The sequence below is a fragment of the Octopus bimaculoides genome, chromosome 5, assembly GCF_046866305.1.
Source record: "Octopus bimaculoides isolate indiv1 chromosome 5, ASM4686630v1, whole genome shotgun sequence".
Lineage (NCBI taxonomy): Eukaryota > Metazoa > Mollusca > Cephalopoda > Octopoda > Octopodidae > Octopus > Octopus bimaculoides.
Window position 1 is genome coordinate 126,881,762 of NC_142932.1, and position 24,274 is coordinate 126,906,035.

At 37.5% G+C, this 24,274-nt stretch overlaps 1 protein-coding gene across 2 annotated transcripts in view; it reads right to left on the bottom strand.

Moving 5' to 3' along the window:
- Positions 1–20,876, bottom strand: part of LOC106867833 (uncharacterized) — a 35,436-nt gene extending 14,560 nt beyond the window's left edge. For both annotated transcript variants that reach the window (XM_014912862.3, XM_014912860.3), the window contains exons 1-10: positions 20,522–20,876; positions 15,370–15,572; positions 14,231–14,431; positions 12,004–12,122; positions 8,672–8,777; positions 6,487–6,617; positions 5,553–5,672; positions 3,278–3,374; positions 1,810–1,970; positions 1,298–1,393 (exon numbers count right to left, since the gene is read on the bottom strand). In XM_014912862.3, coding sequence (XP_014768348.1) covers positions 1,298–1,393; positions 1,810–1,970; positions 3,278–3,374; positions 5,553–5,672; positions 6,487–6,617; positions 8,672–8,777; positions 12,004–12,122; positions 14,231–14,431; positions 15,370–15,466 — 1,128 coding nt within the window. In that variant the 5' untranslated portion in view covers positions 15,467–15,572; positions 20,522–20,876. The remainder of the gene's footprint in view (positions 1–1,297; positions 1,394–1,809; positions 1,971–3,277; positions 3,375–5,552; positions 5,673–6,486; positions 6,618–8,671; positions 8,778–12,003; positions 12,123–14,230; positions 14,432–15,369; positions 15,573–20,521) is intronic.
- Between the last annotated feature and the right edge of the window lie 3,398 nt (positions 20,877–24,274).

The window sequence follows — 24,274 nt, forward strand, 5'->3', positions numbered from 1 at the left end:
AAACAAAATGACTATCCTGAAATACAACAATATCTGTTTCAGTACACGATTTCACATCCGGAATCTTGCAAAACGAATTAATAAACATAAGATATATATAGGGAGATGTACTTGCATAGCAAGTGACTTGATCTGAGATTGTGTGCTGAAACGAAAACAATTGCAGCGGGGAAGATGTTTATAAGCCATTTAAATTTAATTTGTCAAAATATTTTCATTGCCTTGAAACCATGACCTGTTCACTCACAGAATTTTGTCAGTGAACAGGTTGCGATTGCAAAGCAATGAAAATAATTTGACAAATTAAATTTAAATGTTGAAGTGAATTTAACAGATTTTGTGCGTTTTTAAATGGCTTATAAACATCTTCCATGCTGCAATTGTTTATATATATATATATATATATATATATATATATATATATACAACTGGCTTCTTTTAGTTTCCATCTACCAAATCCACTCACAAGACTTTGGTCGGCTAGGGGCTATAGTAGAAGACACTTGCTCAAGGTGCCACATAATTTCTATCTCGTTGATTAGATAATTGATTGATTTGTTGTTCTGAGTTATTGATATTGACCTGGCTTTGATACTTATCTCGTGTTTTCATTTACATCAGAAGATAAGCAAGTTATTTATGTAATCGAATATACCATAAATCCTCGAGTATAATCTGCACTTTTTTCCCAAAATTTAAAGGTCAAAATTTCTAGTGCGTTCTATATACGAGGTTAAAAATGAAAAATATTTTCTTAGCAAAATTTTCTAAGTGATAAATATGTAAAGGCAATTTACTTAATATCTATTTTTCACTGACGTTATAACTGTTATTTCTTTATTTTCTAGAAACAAAGTGCACAAAAAAGCTACACATTTGCATTATGTTATATATACAATAATAATAAAGACGTTACCGTATATACGTTTACAAACCAAGGACGTTATATACACCTCCTTGGCTCAAGTTAGAGAAGGAGTGCGTATTATACACAAGGTTTAGGTTTTTCAGAGGTACAGCCCCCTAAAAATCCTCTGCGTATTATACTCAAGGGCGGACTATACTCGAGGATTTACGGTACTTGAAAATAAACTACATTTTTCCATAACATTGCATATTTGAAGAATGGCTCAAAACAATGTATGTGAATGCATAAATTTATTGAACTTATGACATATTTGGGTGGTGGTGGTGGTGGTGGTGGTGGTGGTGGAATAGGACATAATTTATTTTCCAATTTTATTTAATGACTATTTGAAAATGAATTCAAATCCTTTAATTGGATTTCAAAAATTACCTGCGTAAAATACCATTCTATAGTGATGTTTTCATTGGATGCCTTCTCAAAATGATATCCAGTCCACACATTACACATCACACCACGGAGTTGACGCTAAAATTACAATGATATTACATCTAATGATATTACAGCTCAGACAAATTGCTAAAAGTAGGGGGATGAAATATTTAATCAAATGGATTCGACCAGAGAAATAAAGATGAAAACGACAAATGTTAATGGAACAAAGTGATAAAGTCTCACTGCCTTTGTCACATTCTAAAACAACTGGATGATGCTTTTAATTCTAAATAAATGAAATAAGTATTTAGAAATGAAATAAAAATTATTTAACATAACCAAAGTTCAAAATTTCCCCAAGATGAAGGCTGGAGGGTATATCAGCCAAAATGTTGTGTTAACAACAAACAAGATGAGGACAAATATCCATCAAATGTAAATAATGTAAATAACTATTCATCTCTTAAATATAGAACTGAACCATGAATTTGTTGTTACATAATACATACCATTCCAATATATTCAAAGGTGGATTTTTTCAGGAAGAAGAAACTTAAGGCATCAGTCATTTTCAATTTTGAAGAAAATCTTTCCACAAATCGATCACCAATCTGAAGTTTCTCAACATTCTGGCATTGTCCTGTTGCTTTGATAATTGTGTACTTGTGACCTGTAATCAAATCAACATAACTGTATTAATACAATAAATATTTTAAATTGGTCATAGAACTTGTCGTAATATGTTAAATTACATATAAAAACTATAGATTTTTTTAATTTACTCATTTTCTGGTTCTACTTGTAAGTTGTGGCATTCTTTTATTTGTTTTGGTCATTAAGCTGTGACCATACTGGAGCACAATCTTGAACAATTTTAATCAAATGAATAGATCTCAGTACTATTTGCATCTCGTGTAGAGATTTTAGAACTAACTACTTGGCTGAATGTAAGATCAGCAGGAGTGTGTTTATTTATATATTGCAAACTAGGATGAACGACTGCCATGTTTAGCAGACAGGTATAACCAGTACCAATGAAGGGTTATACCGGGAAACCAGTTGCTCTATTGATTCTTGTCAGTGCTAGACAGGAGTTGTTTGCTCCTTTGTTTGCAATATAACGGACACAGATAATGTATCATTAACCAGCTGTTAAGAAGAGTAGTAACAGTGTTCAGTATGGAACAATCGCATTGAGGTGGTAACGCCCATTACTTTTTAGAGTTAAACGTATTTTCATTATAATGTTGCAGATAAGACCATACATACATCTGAAATGTTATTACGAGTTCAAATATGCCAGTGACACATTCAAACTTCATAAATACGCCATTCACTGTGTTTTGTCAAGGAGAAAATTTCTCACTGTACACAAATGGTGTAAATGCACCTAAACCAGATCACAGCACCACCTATCTAGACTGCGAGATGCTAGCATTTCAGAGTGGTTATCTCCTTTTCAGTCCCAGAAACCCAATGTTGGCTCTGTGTGCTAAGAGAGACAACCTCTCTTTTGTTATTCCAGTCAACATATGGCAGCTGGCTGTGCAAATTGATGGCTTGTCATGATTAAATTATGGGGTCGGAGCGCTAAGCAGTGATACGCATAAACGACATGTCGATCTGCTCTACCAGTCGATGTATATTCACTGGAATGATATAAAAGAGATTGTCTCTCTTATCAACTCACAGTGCCGCCGTTCAGTCTCTGTGACTACAGAGGATATAACCACTCCAAAATGTTTGCATCTCACAGCCTGGATAGGTGGCGCTGTGAGCTGATTTAGGTGTATTTACAACATTTGTCTACAGCACGAAATTTACTCCATGACAAAACACAGGGAATGGCTGCTGAAGTATCTGAACTGATAATAAGATTGCATTTATACACATCACTGCTTAGCTCTGCCACCTCGTAATATATATACATTATATCTCACAAACTTTAAAACTTGTCATAAATATTTACTATCTTACCAGTGTAGTAGTCATATATGATTATATTGGCACCATGGGAGACATTTTGGTTTTCTATTTCATGCAAGACATATTTCTTGTTCATGTCAAATATTAACTGTAGAAAAGTAAAAACAAAAATAAACGATCGTTATATATTATCTGCAAAAAGTAATTATAAATCATTCTTGAAATGCTGAACTTAGAAAACAGATCTCACACAATTATAATGGATCCTAGTTTTTAAAAGGTTTCTTACCTTGCAAAATTATGCTAAGAAAGGGATCAAAATTATACTGTATAGTATGTGCGAATGCTTAATTCTAAGTTCGAGCCATCCTTTTTATTATGTTAATGGGCTTTGTAAAAATGATCTTAGTCAAAATTTTTCATGTCCACAGACTCCTAAATCTAAAGCTTGAATTTATCAAACATTTATTCTCTGCTGTGGTGCCGTGATAAGCAAAATGGTTTCGGTTCTTGGCTGAAACTTCAGTTTTGTCACAAATATTCTCAAGAAATGATTTACATTTGACGGATATTTGTCCCCATCTTGTTTGTTGTTAACACAACATTTTGGCTGATATACCCTCCAGCCTTCATCAGAGGTCATAAGGAAATTTCATACCTGGGTTCTTATTCCTAAGGTATTTTTCGATGTTATTATTATTATTATTATTTTATGTTTGACTTTTGTTTTGCATTTGTACAAGTTGGATCCAAGTCTCACCCAGAGACCTCAAGAGACAAGTTAGAAGTTCATGTAGGTGTTATGCCTAGGGTACCATATATTTGGATTTGTACAGTTTTGTTCTAGTGAATGTTTAAGAAACCATAAGAAAATTATGTGTTTGTTTTAAAATTTGAGATCACATAGACAGTATTTTACGTAGGATATGGGCAGTTCCCATGAGCACTATCTTTTGAACTTCAGCCATTTTGGGGTTTCCTGGCATCTGAGCTAGGTAGTAATCAGCCCGTTTCGCTGTCATTCCCAGGGCACCTATGACAATAGGTATTGTTTTCGTCTTCAGATTCCACATTTTGCTAATTTCTATTTCAAGATCTTTATATTTGCTCAGTTTTTGGTAGGTCTTGACAGATACGTTTATATCGATTGGGACAGTCATATCAATGAGGAGGCATGATTTTTGTCTGAAGTCTTTCAGTATGATGTCTGGCCTATTTGCGTCTATCTTTTATGTCAGTTTGAATGGTGAAGTTCCAGAGGAGTGCGATGTGACCATTTTCAAGTACTGGGGGTGGTTTGTGTTCCCACCAGTTTTTATCATGGGGCAAGTCCAGGTTTTTGCATATTACCCAGTGAATATATTGTGCAGCTCTATCATGCCTGTTGAGATACTCTAGGCGCAAGCAGACTGCACATGGAGACAACATGATCGATGGTCTCATTTTGTTGTTGGCATATACGACATAATGGGGAGCTGCCGTTCTTTAATATGTTCGCCTGGTAGTTCTTTGTAGGTAGGCATTGATCTTGGGTTGCTATGATAAACCCCTCTGTTTCTGATTTCAAGCCAGAGGCCATTAGCCATTGATGGGTAAGGGCTTTGTCAATATCTGCATTATTCGCTCTCTTTGGGTATTTGCCATTGAGAGGTTTTCCATGCCATTTTTCAGTCATAATATCTAAGGCAGCAATTTTAGCACAGGTTTTCAAGCGCTTAGCTTTTTCTGCAGGTGTTTCTAGTTCGTCTAATTCTTGAATTTGTTGCAATTGGAATTCACTTAGATATTCCTTTGCCTGTTTTGTTACTGAGTAAGATGCTTTCTTGCTTTCATGTTTTGAGACAAGTTTTAGCATCCAGTCCTCAGAGTTTTTCAGATAGGTGTCTAGGCCAATTGTGGCTACCTTCATTGTTAATGCCAGCTGTAGAAGTCCACGGCCTCCCTCTTTTCTTGGCAGATAAAGACGTTCTATATCTGCCTTAGGGTGGTGCATTCTATGCATTGTCAACAGTTTTCGTATTTTTCTGGCAACATTACATATTTCAGTAATTGACCAGTTAACGATATTATTATTATTATTATTATTATTATTATCATTATTATTTAGGTCACTGCCTGGAATCGAACTCAGGGTTTTGGGGTGAGTAGCCCACGCTCTTAACCCCTATGCCATATGCCCATGGCTGATATACCCTCCAGCCTTCATCAGGTATCTTGGGGAAATATCCGTCAAATGTAAACAATGTAAATAATTCCTCATCTCTTAAACATAGAACTGTATTCTCAAGAAAGGAGTACATTTCTTATCTAAAGAGCTCAGTCTTACCTTTTCAGTAGTTATCTTCTCGAGGAATATTTTCTCATAGTGCATGGCGAAGACATTTGGTATTTTAGGCAAGGATATGTTATGAGATTTCATATTTTCACAGAATATTCCAAATGGTAACTAAAATCAGAAATTATCATATCAAGTATTCTTTTAAAATTACTTCTCTAGATAACAAGGGTAGCTTGGAGTAGTGCTCATGTGCAGGTTCCATGGACATCAACACATGAATCTATCGTGGTTAACTTTACAACGGTGGAGGCGCAATGGCCCAGTGGTTAGGGCAGCGGACTCGCGGTCATAGGATTGCAGTTTCGATTCCCAGACCGGGCGTTGTGAGTGTTTATTAAGCGATAACACCTAAAAGCTCCACGATGCTCTGGCAGGGGATGGTGGCGAACCCTGCTTTACTCTTTCGCCCCAACTTTCTCTCACTCTTACTTCCTGTTTCTGTTGTGCCTGTAATTCAAAGGGTCAGCCTTGTCACACTGTGTCACGCTGAATATCTCCGAGAACTACGTTAAGGGTACACGTGTCTGTGGAGTGCTCAGCCACTTGCACGTTAATTTCACGAGCAGTCTGTTCTGTTGATCGGATCAACTGGAACCCTTGACATCGTAAGCGACGGAGTGCCAACAACAACACAACTTTACAACAAGTTAAACACAGCAAGCTCTAGAAGAGAATTGACCAAAAACAGGAATTGAAACTGGGCTGTAGAATCAGCCTGCTTCGCTTCTAAGACGTTTTTCAATAGAAGAATGCAGAAATTACTAAGTCAGTCATAAATATTGAGGAAACAGGTTATTTATATAAAATGACATTATGTGTCCCATAAACGTCTCCTTTTTTAACAGAAAACCTTTTAAAATATTAATTCCTTCATGGAAAATTCCTGATTCACTTCAGAAATTATATATGTCTTTTATCTCACCTGTATATCTTCATAAGTAGGGTTTGTGTGGAAACCAACATAATCATTTACAATGATTCCATCTACTTCTTCGAATTTTACCCTCACAATATTGTTAACATCTGGTTTTATTTCAGGAAACGTCCATGAATCTTTAAAATATGAATGCAGATATTACTTACAGTCATAAAGCCTGGTTGAGCAATGCTTCTTTCACAACTTGTCTTAATCACTGGACTGCGACCATGCTGGGACAACGCCTTGAAGGGATAATGTGACCAAATTGACCCTAGTACTTCATATTTTAAAGCCTAGTACTTACACTATCAATATCTTTTTGTCAAACAGCTAAGTTGCAGGAACGTAAACAACACTGGTTGTCATGTGGTAGTGGGGACAAGTACAAACACACACACACACACACACACACACACACACACATGTTAATGTGTGTGTGTGTACACTGGCTCGGGAAGGAAATAGGCTCAGGGTGTTCAAACCCAGGTCCAGAAGATTTTACAAACTTCTTTTTTTATTATTTATTCATGTTCTTTGTTCTTTGAGAAGAAACCTAATTCAAGGTTCTTTTTACAGATCCCTTTTTACTCACTGTTTGCTAAACCTGAGAAAAGTAAGTAGGGAGGCAAATTTTGATTTTGAACCCCCTAAATATTTTAGGTGGTGCGCTTGCACCCTCTGTTTTCTGGTCCCATGTATATATTCTTATTCTTTCATTTGTTTCAGTTATTTGACTGTGGCCATGCTGGAGCACCACCTTTAGTCGAGCAAATCGACTCCAGGACTTATTCTTGTGTAAACCTAGTACTTATTTTATCGGTCTCTTTTGCCGAACCACTAAGTTACGGGAATGTAAACACTCCAGCATTGGCTGTCAAGTGATGGGGGGATAGACACACAAACACGCGCGCGCGCGCGCGCACACATGACAAGCTTCTTTCAGTTTCCGTCTACCAAATCCACTCACAAGGCTTTGGTCGGCCTGAGGCTACAGTAGAAGACACTTGCCCAAAGTGCCATGCAGTGGGACTAAACATGGAACCATGTGGTTGGTCAGCAAGCTACTTACCACACAGCCACTCCTGTCCCTATATTACGTAAAAGAATAGGGACTTGGAATCCAGGCAGGTACCTTATTAACACTCAGATACAATCCAGGTTCTGGCTAACCACATGAAACGACAGGGGCCATACAAAACTCCTTAAGATAAACAATTAATCAGTACTTCACCTGATAGGTAAACCCTGAGTTTGCTCCATTGCATTTCATACAACATAGAGAGGATATAATGAAGACATCAAAAAGAAGAATGGAGAATTATACATCATCAAAATTTCTTTATTGAAGCAATATTTTCATAAAATTCCAATCCAACACATGTTTCTGCTGGATAAATGTCCACGTGTCCTTTGATGTAGCAGTTATATGCATTTAGTTGATTCGAATTTAAATCAGTCGCAGTACATGTTTATCCCAGGCAGATATTACTGTGCAGCTTTGTTCAAGGTTTTACCCATCTGGGTGGGTGAAGCGAACTGAGTATTCAAGTCTTAGACAGTTCTTTGTAAAGTATGTTCATGGTGAGTGACCATAAAACTTCAGGGTAGAGGACAGTAGAGTTAGCATTGAAATACAATATGACTATAACATTTTTAGATATTAAGGGAACAGAATATTTTATTACACTTAGAAGGAGAAAGATCCTTAATTAGATTAGGAGAATGTACCTTAATTAAGATGCATTCACACCATAGACCACTCATAATGAAAATATTATAATCTATATATATAAAACTGAGAATGTGTGCCTGTCTGCCTGTCTGTATGTGTGCATCGCTAAAACTTGAGAACTATCCAACCAATTTCATTCAAATTTTACACATGCCTTATTTAGGGTCCATGCAGTGCCATGGGCCAAAACAATTGTCAACTTCTTGCCTAATGCGAGCCCAGAGCAATCTCTTATCTTTTACACTATTTCAGTATTACATGTCAAAAGTGAAACAATAATATCTCTATTGTAATGTGAGATAATACTTTCAGTTTAATACTTTCACTATCAATACTGAAACTATTATCTCACATATATACATGAATACACACACACACTCACACACACACACACTCACACACACACACACTCACACACACACACACACTCATACACACATACAACCAACTACTTACCGGCAATGTATGCATGTAACTTAATTTCTTCTTGGCTTGAGTAATTGAGACACAATTCGAAATGGGTAGAAATTATCTGACGTACTTGAGCCATATCTGTTGCCACCTGAAGAATTTGTGGAATCATTTCAGTGAGAAATACCTCTCAACATCAATTCAATGAAATTCTATTTGATGATGATGATGATGATGACGACGACGACGACGACGACGACGACGACGACGACGACGACGACGACGACGAGGAGGAGGAGGAGGAGGAGGAGGGGGAGGGGGGGAGGGGGAGGGGAGGAGGAGGACGACGACGACAATGATGATGGTGAGGAGGAGGATATTGGTGATGATGGGGATGGTGATGAGGATAGGATAGAAAGTGTTGATGTGATACAGGTAAAATTGGTCAATAGTTCCAAAGTCAACAACAAAAGCAGTGACGTGGCAATTAAAACAAAGCAAAAGCTTGTTCTGAGTTCTTTTTTTTTTTAATTGTAATTTCGCAAACTGAGTAGAGAAGTCAGAAGAGAACAATGCACCAAATACAGTTCCAGATTTAAGAGACGAGGAATTATTTGCATTATTTACATTTGACGGATATTTGTGCTCATCTTGTTTGTTGTTAACACAATGTTTTGGCTGATATAACCTCCAGCATTCGTCAGGTGTCTTGGGGAATTTCGAAACTGGGTTTTCATTCCTAAGGTATTTTTCGATATTATTATTATTATTATTACATCGAAAAATACTTTAGGAATGAGAAGCCAGGTTCGAAATTTCCCCAAGACACCTGATGAAGGCTGGAGGGTACATCAGCTGAAACGTTGTGTTAACAACAAACAAGATGAGGAGAAATATCTGTCAAATGTAAATAATGTCAATAAGAATACACCAAATGTAAGCCTTTCTACTATAGGCACAAGGCCTGAAATTTGGGAGAAGGGGTAGTCGATTACGTCCACCCCAGTAAACAACTGGTATTTATTTTATTGACCCCTGAAAGGATGAAAGATAAATCGACCTCAGTGAAATTTGAACTCAGAACATAGGTGAATGAAATGCTGCTCAGCATTTCATCCAGCATGCTGATGATTCTGCCAGCTCACTGTCTTCAATACAGCAACTATAACAACAACATTCTTTTTTTATATCGTGACTGTATGTGTTTAAATGGTAACAGTTACAGCTATGCTTAGGATTTTTCATCATCATCATCATCATCATCATCATCATCAACATCATCATCAACATCATCATCAACATCAACATCATCATCGTTTAACGTCCGTTTTCCATGCTGGCATGGGTTGGATGGTTTGACTGAGGCCTGGAGAGCCAGCGGCGGCACCAGGCTCCAATTTGATCTGGCAACGTTTCTACAGCTGAATGCCCTTCCTAACACCAACTGCTCCGAGAGTGTAGTGGATGCTTTTACGTGCCACTGGCACAGGAGCCAGTCAGACAGGCCTGGCAATGATCACATTCAGATGGTGATTTTTACATGCCACCAGCACAGGAGCTAGTCGGGGCAGAGCTGGCATCAACCTAGTTTGGATGGTGCTTCTTATGTCCCACTAGCACAGGAGCCAGTTGGGGTGGGAGAGGGTGGCATCGGCCACATTCAGATGGTGCCTTTTACGTGCCACCGGCAGAAGAGCCAGTCGGAGTGGGGGATGCTGGCATCGACCATGTTCAGATGGTGCTTTTTATGTGTCACCAGTACAGGAACCAGTTCAGGCAAGGGGGAAGGAGTGGTGCTGGCATCGACCACCTTCGGATGGTGCTTTTTATGTGCCACTGGCACAAGAGCCAGTCGGAGCAAGGGGGCTGGCATTGACCATGTTCAGATGGTGCCTTTTATGTATCACCAGCATGGGATCCAGCCAGGGGGCACTGCATTGACTACGTTTGGATGATGCAACAGGATACTGTTGATGCAGGTAGCTGGTCCCTCAAGGGGGTCAACCTTTGGCAGACTCTCCTCCACCCATTCATTCTCTACATTCAGCAATCTGTCATAATGGCATCTTCAAGCCTCTTTCCTTGCAGAATCATTAAATGCAAGTGCACCATCATCCATGCAGACACATTTCTATCACACACTGTCTTGCAATCCGAAATACTTCCGCTCTTTGGTCCTCACATTCCAGAACATTAGCAAACTTCTTTTCTGCTACTCTCTTGGCTAGATATACCTGTCCCCTAGCTTCCCTTCCCTTTTGGTTATCTGATACAGCTCCCTGTTACCCACCACTTGTCCAGTCCTTCAAGGCTTGTTTCTTTGCTCTAATGGCCCTGTCTACAGTATTGTTCCACCACCATGTTACCATAGGTCTGGAAAGGATTTTCATAAGTATAAGCTAACAAATTCTTTTTAGATGAATTATACTTTCCCTGGCATATAACTGGTATTTAACAATAAGGTGAGGGAGGTATTAGGTGAATAAGGAACGTAGATTTGTTTTTCTCATTTTCAGTTCATCACTTTTTTATTTCGTTTTTGGATTTGGTTTGCAAGATTCTTTATGTGAGTTCGTGTGTTGAAGCATATTTTGTTGTGTCTGGGGAGAGTCATTCTCTTTTGGTGCCTTATAATTTAACACACTCACCGGTAAGTGGAAATTTTACCGGTGAGTGTGTTAAATTATAAGGCACCAAAAGAGAATGACTCTCCACAGACACAACTTTTTTTCATTGTTAGACATTTACACAGAACACAGTGGTTCAAAGAAAAAAAAGTGGAGTGAGTTTGTGGAGTCGTGTTCATAGTAGAAGAATCTGTGTTGAGGGGGAATGAAGACTTTACTTGCAAAATGGTGTTAGTGTAGGCGCTTGTTTTTGCTACACAGTAATTTAACAACCATAGCTGTGAAAACAGCCAAATGCAAACATAAGCCAGTTGTTATGCTTCACTCAGGTCACTAAACCTATGGCATTCATTTCATCTATTTGTTATATTTGTCAAGTTCTGTCTTTTCTCTTCAGGTTTGGTGCCATTTATTGTCCTCTAAGACAATTCTGACTGATGACATTAACAATGGAAAACTTGGAATGTGTTTCTATATAATTCAAGGGCCATATTTTTGCTGGAGACATTTTACTCCATCTGAAAGATTCGGTTTTTGCTAATGAAAATATCCGCAAATAGAATTCAAACTGTGCAAATTCAATCTGAGGGAAGGACCTGCTCCACGAAATTATTTTATAGGTACCCCAGAAACATAAAAGGCACAAAAATGATGTAACTAATAAATCAAAATTGAATTAAAAACATATGCATAGAAAAAGTTCAATCTATTTTATAAATAACAATTTATTAATATGAAGAAACATCTTACCCAGGTTCCATGATGTGAAATTTGAAAAAGTGGTATAGTCTCTGTATGACCAGGTACACAGGGTGAGAGCTTTTGCAGTGGATTTACAGAGCAAGAACCTATTCTTGTTCCTTTCAAATCTATATTAAAAGATATGTGTATCAAAAGAAGATATGTGTATTAAAAGCTGACTATATCATCTTCATTTACATACATACACACACACACACAAACACACACACATACATACATACATACATGGCGGTTGTCTACTCTTTATACAGCGTTTGACCACCTCCTGTGCCTACACCTTAGAACCCTCATGGCATCTGATGTGGCTTTTTAAACCAGACACTGTTTTGAAAAGACACCCACATAGATTGCACATCCGATTTGGACCACCAAGAGCTACAGTTAAGTTCTGATCTTTGTAGATCTTAAAATGTCTTTTGAGGTCTCCGTTGGATTTGCAAACCTTCTGGCATACCTTGCATTGAAAGGTGTGCACAGACATAGGCAGAATAGTTGGTGGAGGTTAGTTTTCCATGGGTTCGCAAATGAGATTTGAGCCCAGCAAAAGAAAGGCATCGTCTGCCACAAACTGTGCGCACAGAAACGTCATTGTGATTCACCTCGATCGTAACATTCTTCCTTAGATCTCTTCTTTTTTTTACATACATACATACATACATATATACACATACAAACATACATGTATGTATGTATGTATGTATGTATGTAAGTATATGTGTATGTATGTAAGTATGTGTGTATGTATGTATGTATGTATGTATGTATGTATGTTCTGCAAGGAAGAGCCATGTAAAAGTGGCAACAAACATTACTGTTTCGAACTGTTATTATGCGAATCCTTTTCAGAGATTTTAAAACCAACTCCTTTCACTCATTGCAAGATCAGCAGCTGATTGTCGCTTCTTTGCTTCTATATTGTGAGGAGGGACGGATAGCTGCCATCTCTAGCAGGCGAGCATCCAGTACTGGGGACAGTTACACACCCAGAAAGCAGCTGGTCAGCTGTTCTTGCCACGCTGGGGTAGGAGTGGTTTGCTCCCTTGCTTGCAATATCACAAGCAGAGGTTGTGTGTCATTAACCAGCTGGAAAAGAAGATGTCTTCCTTGGGTTAAAAAGGTAGTGGCATTGTTCTGTATGGAACAACCACATAAAAGTGGTGACAAACATTACTGTATATATATATATATATATATATATATATATATATATATATATGAGAACTTTAGGTTAGTTAAAACATTATAACCTAAAGTGTGTTTATGCCTAAGCTTGGCACCGATACTACTGAATATATGCATGTGCTTGTGTGTGTGTGTGTGTGTGTGTGTGTGTGTGTGTGTGTACACATATGGATTGATAAGTGCTTCTATTTATAATTGAGGAAAAGAATTGCAGCTCCTGGAATTGTTTCGTATTAACGATTATTCAAACAATTGAAAAAATGAAAAAAGCATGACAATATATAAGCAACAATATTTGCAAGCATATTGAAATATTGATTAACTGTCCATGGGTGCCTCAATTGATTAGAAATTTCTTTATAAATTCATTTAGTCAATTAGTACATTCATCTATTCACATGGAAAAACAGGCATGGCAGTGTAGTAAAAAGCTTGCTTCCCAACCACATGGCACCAGTTCAGCCCCGCTGTTTGGGGCCAGCCAAAGCCTTGTGAGTGAATTTGGTTGGCAGAAACTGAAAGAAATCCATCATATATTTGTGTGTGTGTGTGTGTGTGTGTGTGTGTGTGTGTGTTTGTGTGTTTGTGTGTGTGTGTGTGTTTGTGTGTGTGCGTGCGTGCATGCGTGTGTGTGCGTGTTTGTGTGTGTGTGTGTGTGTGTGTGTGTGCATATGTATGTGTGTGTAAGGGCATCCAGCTGTAAAAACCTTGCCAGATCAGATTGGAGCCTGGTGCAGCCTTCTGGCTCACCAGCCCTCATTCAAACCGTCCAACCCATTCCAGTATGGAAAGCGGACATTAAACGATAATAATGATGATGATGATGATATATATATATATATATATATATGTATATAAACTGGATGTTTTCAGCTTCTGTGTACAAATCCATTAACAAGGCTTTGGTCAGCCCAAAGCTATAGTCGAAGACTTTTGCCCAAAGTGACACATGGTTGATGTCATTAGAAATGATGGTATTTTTAAGTTTCTGGTATTTTTAAGTTTCTGGAATTTCCATCAATCTGCTGCTTACCTGTGACTGTTGTTACAAGTTGGTTAAAGTTGTAATCATACAAACAATGTGTAACGTGAGTTAAATTTGTGACTGTTAGCTTCGAAATGTTCTGAAAATAGACTTCGTGCAATAGATTTATAGTTGAGCTGTTGATGAGTTTAGACTCAACTTGAACTGAATACTTCTCTGGTAACGGGAATGACAGCAGTCTGACTAGACCTGACAGAAATAAGACAACACTAAAATTAGATTCAAGGAGAAATCAAATTAAACTGAGAAATAAAATATGTTTGTACATTATTTACATTTGACGGATATTTGTCCTCATCTTGTTTGTTTTTAACACAATGTTTCGACTGATATACTCTCCAGCCTTCATCAGGTGTCTTCAGGAAATTTCTCATTCCTAAGGTATTTTTCGATGTTATTATTATTATTATTATTATTATTATTATTATTATTATTATTATTATTATTATTATTTATTATTATTATTATTATTATTATTATTATTATTCATGTCACTGCCTGCAATCAAACTCGGAATAATAATAACATTGAAAAATACCTTAGGAATGAGAACCCTGGTTCAAAATTTCCCCCAAGACACCTGAAGAAGGCTGGAGGGTATATCAGCCGAAACGTTGAGTTAACAACAAACAAGATGAGGAGAAATGTCTGTCAAATGTAAATAATGTAAATAATGTAAATAATGTACATAATTTCTCATCTCTTAAATATAGAACTGACAATCTGTTTGGTTTACGATAATTTCAGTTGTTGTTTAAGTTTGTGCCATAATTGGAAGTCTAACCAAAGTTTCATGTTGTTTTGTTCTGTTGAATGTTGAGGAGTTTTCTCCTAGAAGATGAATATGTTATAGTGATCCTACCAAAGTTTCCTTCAAAGCTAAATTAGTGGTTAGCATGCCAGAAGTGTCTACTGGAGTAGCCAACCCAATGTCTAATTCACTAAACTTACAGCAAGTTATGAGCTTTCAAACTTCCCATATTGAGCAAAAAACAGATAATGATGAAGAAAATGAGAAGAAAATGGACAGGAATCAATAAAGAGTTTGTAATGTCCACTACAAGGATTAAAATCGCTTTGTGGAAGAATAAGAAAGGACCCTACTGAGAAGAAAGTGTACGTCTTACCAGTGACAGTGCAGTTCCAGGGCGTTCCCCATGAAGAATTTGGGCAACAGGTCAAAAATAAAATCTGCATCAAAAGTGATATTTTCCGTAGAAGCATTATCGGATGTAATTTCAATAATTCAATATGGATATCAAGCTTATATTCCTCAGTGATCTCTCTAGCGTGGATGCCTGGCAATTATATGCCAAAAAAAATGGTAATTCTGGAAATATACGGAAAGAAAAATATTACAAATTTATAGTGTGTGTGTGTGTGTGTGTGTGTGTGTGTGTGTGTGTGTGTGTGTGTGTGTGTGTGTGTGTAGATACATACATACATACACACATACATAGAGTGAGAAAGAAAGAGCGAGAAAGAAAGAGAGAGAGAGAACGAACGAAAGAAAGAAAGAAAGAAAGAAAGAAAGAAAGAAAGAAAGAAAGAAAGAAAGAAAGAAAGAAAGAAAGAAAAAGGAAAGGAAAGGAAAGGAAATCGAACATAGAAGTCTTGTATATATATATATATATATTAATTATATATGTTCTCAATACCATTCTAATATCCTTCCTAAACTCAAAAGTTGTTTCAGCGATTTTATTGGATGGTGAAAGACAATAAAACTTTTGAAAGAAAATTAAATTCTGATCTAACGAACAAGAACGGAATGTAGCAATTAATTTCATGACATTTCGCGTTGCATTCTTTTATTCTTTGGATGATTCATAAAAAATTGTTACATGCTATTGATTCTACGTGAATCGTCAAGTATCTCAGTTGCTAAACAGTGTACACCAATATTTATTGTACTGTTGATAGTGGAGGCGCAGTGGCCCAGTGGTTAGGGCAGCGGACTTGCCTCATGGGATCGCGGTTTTAATTCTCAGACCAGGCTTTGTTGGTGCTTAGTGAACAAAAACGCCTGAAGCTCCACGAGGCTTTGGCAGGGTGGGGCGAACCTTGCTGTACTCTTTCACCACAACTTTCTCTCACTCTTACTTCCTGTTTCTGTTGTACCTGTAATTCAAAGGGGCCAGCCTTGTCACACTCTGTGTCACGCTGAATCTCCCCGAGAACTACATTAAGGGTACAGATGTCTGTGGAGTGCTCAGCCACTAGCAGACTGTTCCGTTGATTGGATCAACTGGAACCCTCGTTGTCATAACCAACAGAGTGTCACAATTGTACTGTTAATATTAATGTGGCATTTTAAAATGGTGAGCTGGCAGAATTGTTAGAGTGCCAGGCTAAATGCTTAGTGGAAATTCTTCCGTCCTCACATTCTGAGTTCAAATTCCGCCAAAGTCGATTTTGCTTTCATCCTATCAGAGTTGATAAAATAAGTACCAGTTATGTACTGAGGTTGATGTAATCAACTTACCCCCAGCCCTCAAATTGCTGGCCTTATGCCAAAGTTTGGAACCAATATTTATGCTATGAACGGAAACACAAATAATGAAGAATACAGATTACGACCAGACAGCCATGCATCTGGCAATTACATTTATGTGTTCCATCTTCAGGAACTTATGCCATCTCCAAATGTTCCATTATTATTCCATTAACAGACAACCTAACAATCCAACCAATAAACAAGTCTCTATAACAGTGCTTCTCAACCATTTTCTACTTGTAGACCTCTTTGAATCCTATCTTATTCAGAGTTAAGCCAAGATTATTATTCTAGTATCTTCCATTCCCTCTGTGCACTGAAGCACAGCACAAAGCTTTTTGTTGAGATTTTGCTGTTGTTTTACAACAGCAATGGGATTTTAAATATTTATGTCTAACAAGGCTTTTTTTTTAACAATATAAATTTTTACGTATTAAATCTGTTCCCAATTGTTTTAGTTAGTTGAAAAGTAGGGCTTGCCCTGAATTCACAAGTTAACTTAAATTCAAGCTCCATGAAAAATAAGATGGACCAATTTTACGAAACCCTGGAAACTGGAAAAGATGCTAAATATTCAAGAAGTGTTCCATAAGTGTTACAAGTCTTATAACACATAAGTGTTGGAAGAGCCTTTTGTTTGTCATACATTGCTATTCTTCGTGGTTGTAGTCAGCTCCAATAACTTCTGATTCAGCAAACCCTTAATCAAAGATATTCTAACCATGACTATCCTAACTGCTTTTTCTATACATGATGTAATTTGCAAAGACAAGTGGCCTAGTGGTTAAGGTGGTGCGTTCATGATCAGTTGATCGTGGTTTCGTTTCCCAGACCATGTGGCACATCATGTTCTTGAGCAAGATACTGATGGAGGGTCCTTTCTCTGTGTTTACTTGTCCTGTTTTCCATTTTTTTTTCTTTGTTTACGTATTTCATGTTGTCTGAGACGTTGGTGATGTCCTGTGCCCATATATGCATGTATGTATATATATATATATATATTATTTACTATTTATTATTTAGTTGAATGCCACGCATCCATTTCTAAGTAAGTTCATCTTCACCTTTTTGATGCGACTCTCTTCTCTATAGTGTTTTCTTCCTCTATCCTTCTCTAATTCCCTTTTTCTCCCCCTTCCTCCTTCACCGTTTTTTATGTCTCTCTCTCCTCCTCTTTCCCTCTCGTTGCTCACACGTGACCATTGTCCATCTTTCTTTTCCCCACGTGACCATCTTTCTTTTCCTGCATAGACGTTCAAAAGAACGGACGTTTTTTTTTCTCTCTTCTGTTTTCCAAAAAATGTTTCTCACAGCATTCACTCTTTTGCTCTCGTTCTGGTCTAATGACCCTCCATGTTTGTATGTTTTCGTTCGGTTTCCTTGTATGTCTCCACTGTCCTGCTTTTGTTCCTAACTTTGACTCTCCATAAATCCTAAATTTTATTTTAGAATTTATGGAAACAACTGTCTTTGAAGACTCATATTGTCACTGAATGCACGAAATGACGAGTAGATAGACAGCTGACAACTCATGAAGGGTCCTTTCTCTGTGTATACCTGCCCTGTTTTCTATTTTTTTCTCATTGCTTACGTATTTCATGTTATTTGAACCGTTGGTGACGTCCTGTATCCATATATGTATGTATGTATATATATATATATATATATATATATATATATATATATATTATTTACTATTTATAACTTATGATTAAAGATGTGTTAAAGAATTTTCTTTCTCTTCTTTTCCTTGGATGTGTGTGTGTGTGTGTGTGTTTCAAATGTTGGCACAGCAATTTCTGGGAAGGGGATAGGTCGATTACATCAATCACGAAAGGATGAAAGACAAAGTCTACCCTAGCATGATTTGAACTCAGAACATAAAGACGGACACAATGCCGCGAAGAATTTTACCCTGCGTGCTAACGATTCTGCCACATTATACATACATTATACATACATACATACATACATACATACCTACATACGTGTGTGTGTGTGTGTGTGTGTGTGTGTGTGTGTGTGTGTGTGTGTGTGTGTGTCCAGAGAAGAAGCACACTCTGAGATGAAGAACAGTGTATATATTTTAATGGGGAAGGCCAGTTAATGGGATTACCCTAGGTTTCCCAATCCCATAAACCGGCCTTCCCCATTAAAATATCTATTTATATATATATATATATATATATATATATATATATACATGCATACATATAGATAGATATATACATGCATAAATACATACACACACTAGCAAACAAGTACGCACACATACACATACAAACACACAAACATACGCACACATACATACGCACAAATACATACGCTCACACACAACACACACACACACTTACATATATACGTACGTATGTGTGTACCTGTGTGTATCTTCCTAACTGTCCTTGAGTTGAATTCGATCGATCAGACCTTTGATCAAAGATATTTTAGCCATATCCACCCCCTCTTTTTTGTGACAGACAGCTGAAATGCCATTGATTATGTTTAGCATTAAATTCGCCCATGTATCCTTTCCTTATTCAAGATAACAGCAGCGTTGGATTAACCATTTCGCAAAATAAACACGTGCTTGGGCTATCAAAGGAAGGGAGACACCACAGAAATGGTAAATGGTTTACGGCACACACAAAAATCTCTTTAAACTTGCTAAAATAATATTGGAAGTGGTTTATATGATCGGAAATATAATTTCGAAGTGTTCATAGCGTCATAGTGAGGATTTGATCAAAGACTTTGCAATTAAAAAAAGAAGAAAATTTTTCAAATATAAATAAAATGGAAGTATACAAAAATAAACATTATTTTCCATCTTTCTGTTAGTTTTGTCTCATTTTAAATAATAAAAATTTATTTTAAGGTTTATTATTGTTTATATTTCAAATTACATATACATCTTTTAAGTGCTTCAGGCCTCTATGGATCTTAATCCGGCCCTGGGTGACAACGTTCGATCTGAGGGAGATTTGGTTGCTATTCCAAGCCATTGAAATCTATTCACTTGGCCTTTGAGCGAATTATAATACTCACCATTTTTGCTTTACGAATCTCTTCTAAATCTTTTTTTTTTTCCTTGACTTTTTCAATTTCTACCAAATTGGTTTCCAGTTGCTTAATATCATCTAGTAGATCTTGTTCTTTTTTTACTCCAGATTTTTTTAAGAATGAAGACTATGAAATAGTTTTCCCTCTGATTTCCTTTAACAGCGTTTCCAAAAACAAGTGAGCATTTATAATAAATTCAATCTCAGGTATATTAATTGAATTAATATCTGTCAAGATCTAAAGTGGGGGCGTATTGCTTAACCACGCCGTTAATGGTTTCCTTCACCGCTGAGACGTATTTGGGATCTCTTAATAGGAAGTTATTAAATTTCCACTATGTACATTTACGGTCTTCTTCTTTGGAAAATTTTATTTTGATGTCTACAAGAGAACGGTCTGATCTGTACCCAACCTTTATAGAAGACTGGCAAATGAATGAATACAAATTCTGTGACACCGGAAAGAAATCTAGCCTTACTTGTCTAATAGGCTTTGAACGTCTCCAAGTATAGCCTTGTGTTTCTGGGTTATGATCTCTCCAAATATCTACAAGGTTGAGGTCCCCTATCATATCGACCACTTGCTTTCTAGCGTTAGGATTAGTTACATGTTGATAACTGGAAGTATCTTAAGACTTGCAGACAAAGATTAAAATCCCCGGTCATTCATAATTTTATGCTTTCTATGAGACATAAAGAATTACAGTGGATTTCTTCACTTACCTTTTAGCAAGGATCCTGATACGCTACAATACCTGTCTGTGAGTCCGAGAACCAAAGTTTGGTTTAGTCTAACATGAGCTGCAAAGAGTTAAGTGCAGAGTGGATATGTTGAACTTGATACAATGGAGATGTAACGATGTCTTTCGTCACGGCCGATTGTGTTAATAACTCTAAATATTTATTTATAAGTGTGTGTGTGTGTGAGTGTAAAAAAACTCCTGCTACTAAATGAATAAATATTTCCACTGTTTTTTGTTGAATTAAGTACAAACAGACTTTTGACTATTGTTGGACCTTACTCCATGATATGCGGTGGTGTTAATGGGAACGGTTCGCTTTCAATTTGACAAGATATGAAAAAGCTGATAACAGAATGTGCGTGTATTGCAGAGAGGAAGAGAGCATATATATATATATATATATATATATATATATATATATATATATATATATATAGAGAGAGAGAGAGAGAGAGAGAGAGAGAGAGAGAGACGGACACACAGACAGAGTAGTAGTAGGTGGCGGCATCACGGTTTTGTTATGATGTTCTTCGAAGCTCGCCTTCTTTTCTGTTATGTAATTCCATTCGAGTTGGGGATTTTTTTTTGTAAGTGAACTACACATCAGAGATGTTTTGCTCCGTGCAGAACCTGCGGAGCAACTGAAAGACGTTGCAAGCGCCTCTCCCAATGTTGTCTCTTTGTTAGTAACCCTCTCTCTATCTCACAAGCTTTTTACCCCTTAGTCTGCATGTGGAGACTGACCCTTCACCTACCGGAAGGGTTCTATCTGTCCTCTCTTGTAAAACGCAACTACCTTGAGCTTGCCTCGACTAGCATACCTATCTTCCTCAGTGGATTTTTTCAGTTGTTTGGAGTTTAAACATAACTTCTGCATAAAATAGTGCAATGATTTTGCTGGGAAACCGCAGCAGATGACTTCAATGGAAAATGAGTCTGCATGCCATCCTTTGACAAGATCCTTAATTAAGCCCTTGAACTTAGCTTTCTTCAGTTGGTAAGAAATATCGAGCCTGCCTTCCCAGTGCACTGCAAGTTCAACCACAAGTAACTATTTTTGTGCCCTTACATTAAAGAAGTGCTATGCCAGGTCAGAGCAGTGTACCCACCAGATCCAATTGCAGCACCCTGTCAGAGGCTTGATAGAACTGCTATTTTTGTCTCAAGAGCTTTATCATCATCCATTAAGAATCAAATACCTTTGAACTTTATCGAACAGACCTTTGATCAAACACTGACGGAAATATAATTTCTTGGTACGACGTTATTTTTTCTTAAACAAATAAATCAGTCATTTTGAAGAAAATTGTGATTGGTATCGATATCGAGTTTGGTTTACCTTATAACTAATTATGTTGTCTTACCCACTATTCTCAATAATTAATTGAGGGCTTTCGTGTTCCTTCCTGTATTTAATTTTGTCTTTTTGCTATTTTGAATTTGGCTGTTTGTTGGTCTCAACTACCGCAGGTCCCTCCACTTGGCAATTTCCGTAAGGATTGCTTTCTCCCTGTACAACTTTTCTCTTCTACTCTACGTCATCAGTTGGAAAATGTGATTCTGTGTAGAAAGAGTTGCTCTACACTGCGCACAGGATGGGTTTTCTTCTTTGCTTAAGATTTTAAGATTATTTGAGGTTGGTAAGAGGTCAACAAAGCAAATTGAGAAGCTATGCTGGAAAGTCCGCGGCATCGTTCACATCGACTACAGTATAAGCTAGCTTGAATCATCTGGTTTGAACTGGTACCTGTTGAACGATGGTAAAATTCACATCTTGTACATTTGTAAGGGACGACCGTGCGAACTCAAAAAGGAGAAATGGTGACGAATGGAAAAACAGAGGACTCCTTTTATTTAAACGCGTCACACGGTCGAACACAAAATAATATATATCAATAATGATATACATGATATGTTATACGACGATAACATAGATGACCAGTAATGAAAGACCACAACCGTATTAGATGAATAACAGATATATTTATTGTAGCGTTAAAGATGTATGTCTGTGTGAGAGTGTGAATGCGACATATAAGAACATAATCAAAGACAGGCCGTCATGCAAAGAAAAGTGTGTATGTGAGTGATACATGTGTGTATGAGTGTTTACAGCAAATAGAAAGAGTCAATAACACGTGAGCAATTATACCAGATCTTTAGTACACTATAGGAAAAGTTCTGTATGTGAAAGTGAGTTGGCTGAGTGTGGCAGAGCTGATCACTAGTTGTGATGTCGTGGCATCGATGCCGGGCCGTGATTCTTGTTATACAGATGTTCGTCGCTGGCTGAGAATTTCTTGTCTGTTTAAGAACTCTTGTCTGTTTATTTATCGTGGTGAAGTTGAGTCACCTAACAGAATCGAAGAGAGAGATGTGCCGCGGAGGTTTGGTTTGGTGTACATAGTAAGTCGTGTTGACGCTGGTGGAGATTGATGCTGGTTAGTAGTAATCGTGTTGGTTATGACGATGATGCTGGATAGTAGTCGTAGACTCATTTTGCTGATGCAGCGACGGCGGTGGTCATCGTTGGCTGGACGAAGCTGTTGAAGTGGTCGCTAGAACTGCTGCTGCTGTCGTGTGGTACACGGAACAGTTCTCAAAGAGAAACTGGACCGAGACGAATTTGTGGGGTATGAGTTGATCTATATATAGCGTTAAGAGGGCTCCAAATGACTTCAGAATTTTACTCTATCACGTGACCTTATTAGGGGCCGTGATTGGTCAGTTTGCGTTCTGGCGGGAAAGGTTCGAAGAAGTTGCCGATTCGAATAATAATCAGTCACGTGATGACAAGGAATGGGTTCTCTACTACGCTCGCATTTATTTATATTTAAATGAGAAGATTGTATGTAATGGCGATAGTAGTTTTGTATCTAGTGACGATAGGTAGTTTCACTACACATTGTTGGTTTTGAGAAGTTGGATCGCCCGTTCACAAAACCACACACGGTTTCTATAATTCTTTGAGATGCTAGATCAATTTCAGTTGGTGACCATTGCCTCCATTTGAAGTAAAACCTTTGCAAACGTGACCATTGACACGTCTCGAGCAGGGCCAGCTCACGGTACCGGCAACTCGGGCAGTCGCCCGGGGCGCCATTTGCTAGGGGGCGCCAAGGTAAACGAGATAAAGACAAGGAAATTTCTACGACCGTCAGCTTGTACATGCCAAAGTTCAGCTTGCCTGTGGCGCCGGCAACCCTAGGGCTGGCCATGGTCTCCAGATGAAGTATGTTTTTCTTGTTTCTTTGCTTTTCATTTAGATTTTTTTTTACTTGAGTCCCAAGACGTCCGTCCATTCCTCAAAACTTTTGAACCAAAGTTTTCATCTTGCTCCGACAAAATGTGAGGCTGCCATAATTTTTAATGCAATCGCTCTAAAGACTAAATCTGGGTTTGCTAACCACCCAACAAGCACAAAAGTTTGTGACGATTATTTCTAGGAGCCTCCAACCGAAAAGATGTTAAAATCATTACATTATTTGATTATTAAAATACTTTCAAACCAAAGATAGTCTCTTGAGGTGCTAAAATTGGTTGTCAAATCTCACTCAAATCACACCCGTACCTTTTGTTTTGTTTTGTTTTTAGACTGAATTATATTGTTGTTTGAAGAAAATATAAGATGGCTCTTGCAACGCCTTTGATCTCAAATCTGCTCGTTCAGAGCCGACCTGGACCTAAGAATAAGAAAAGTACTAATGTACTAAAAGCAAAATCTACTAAAATA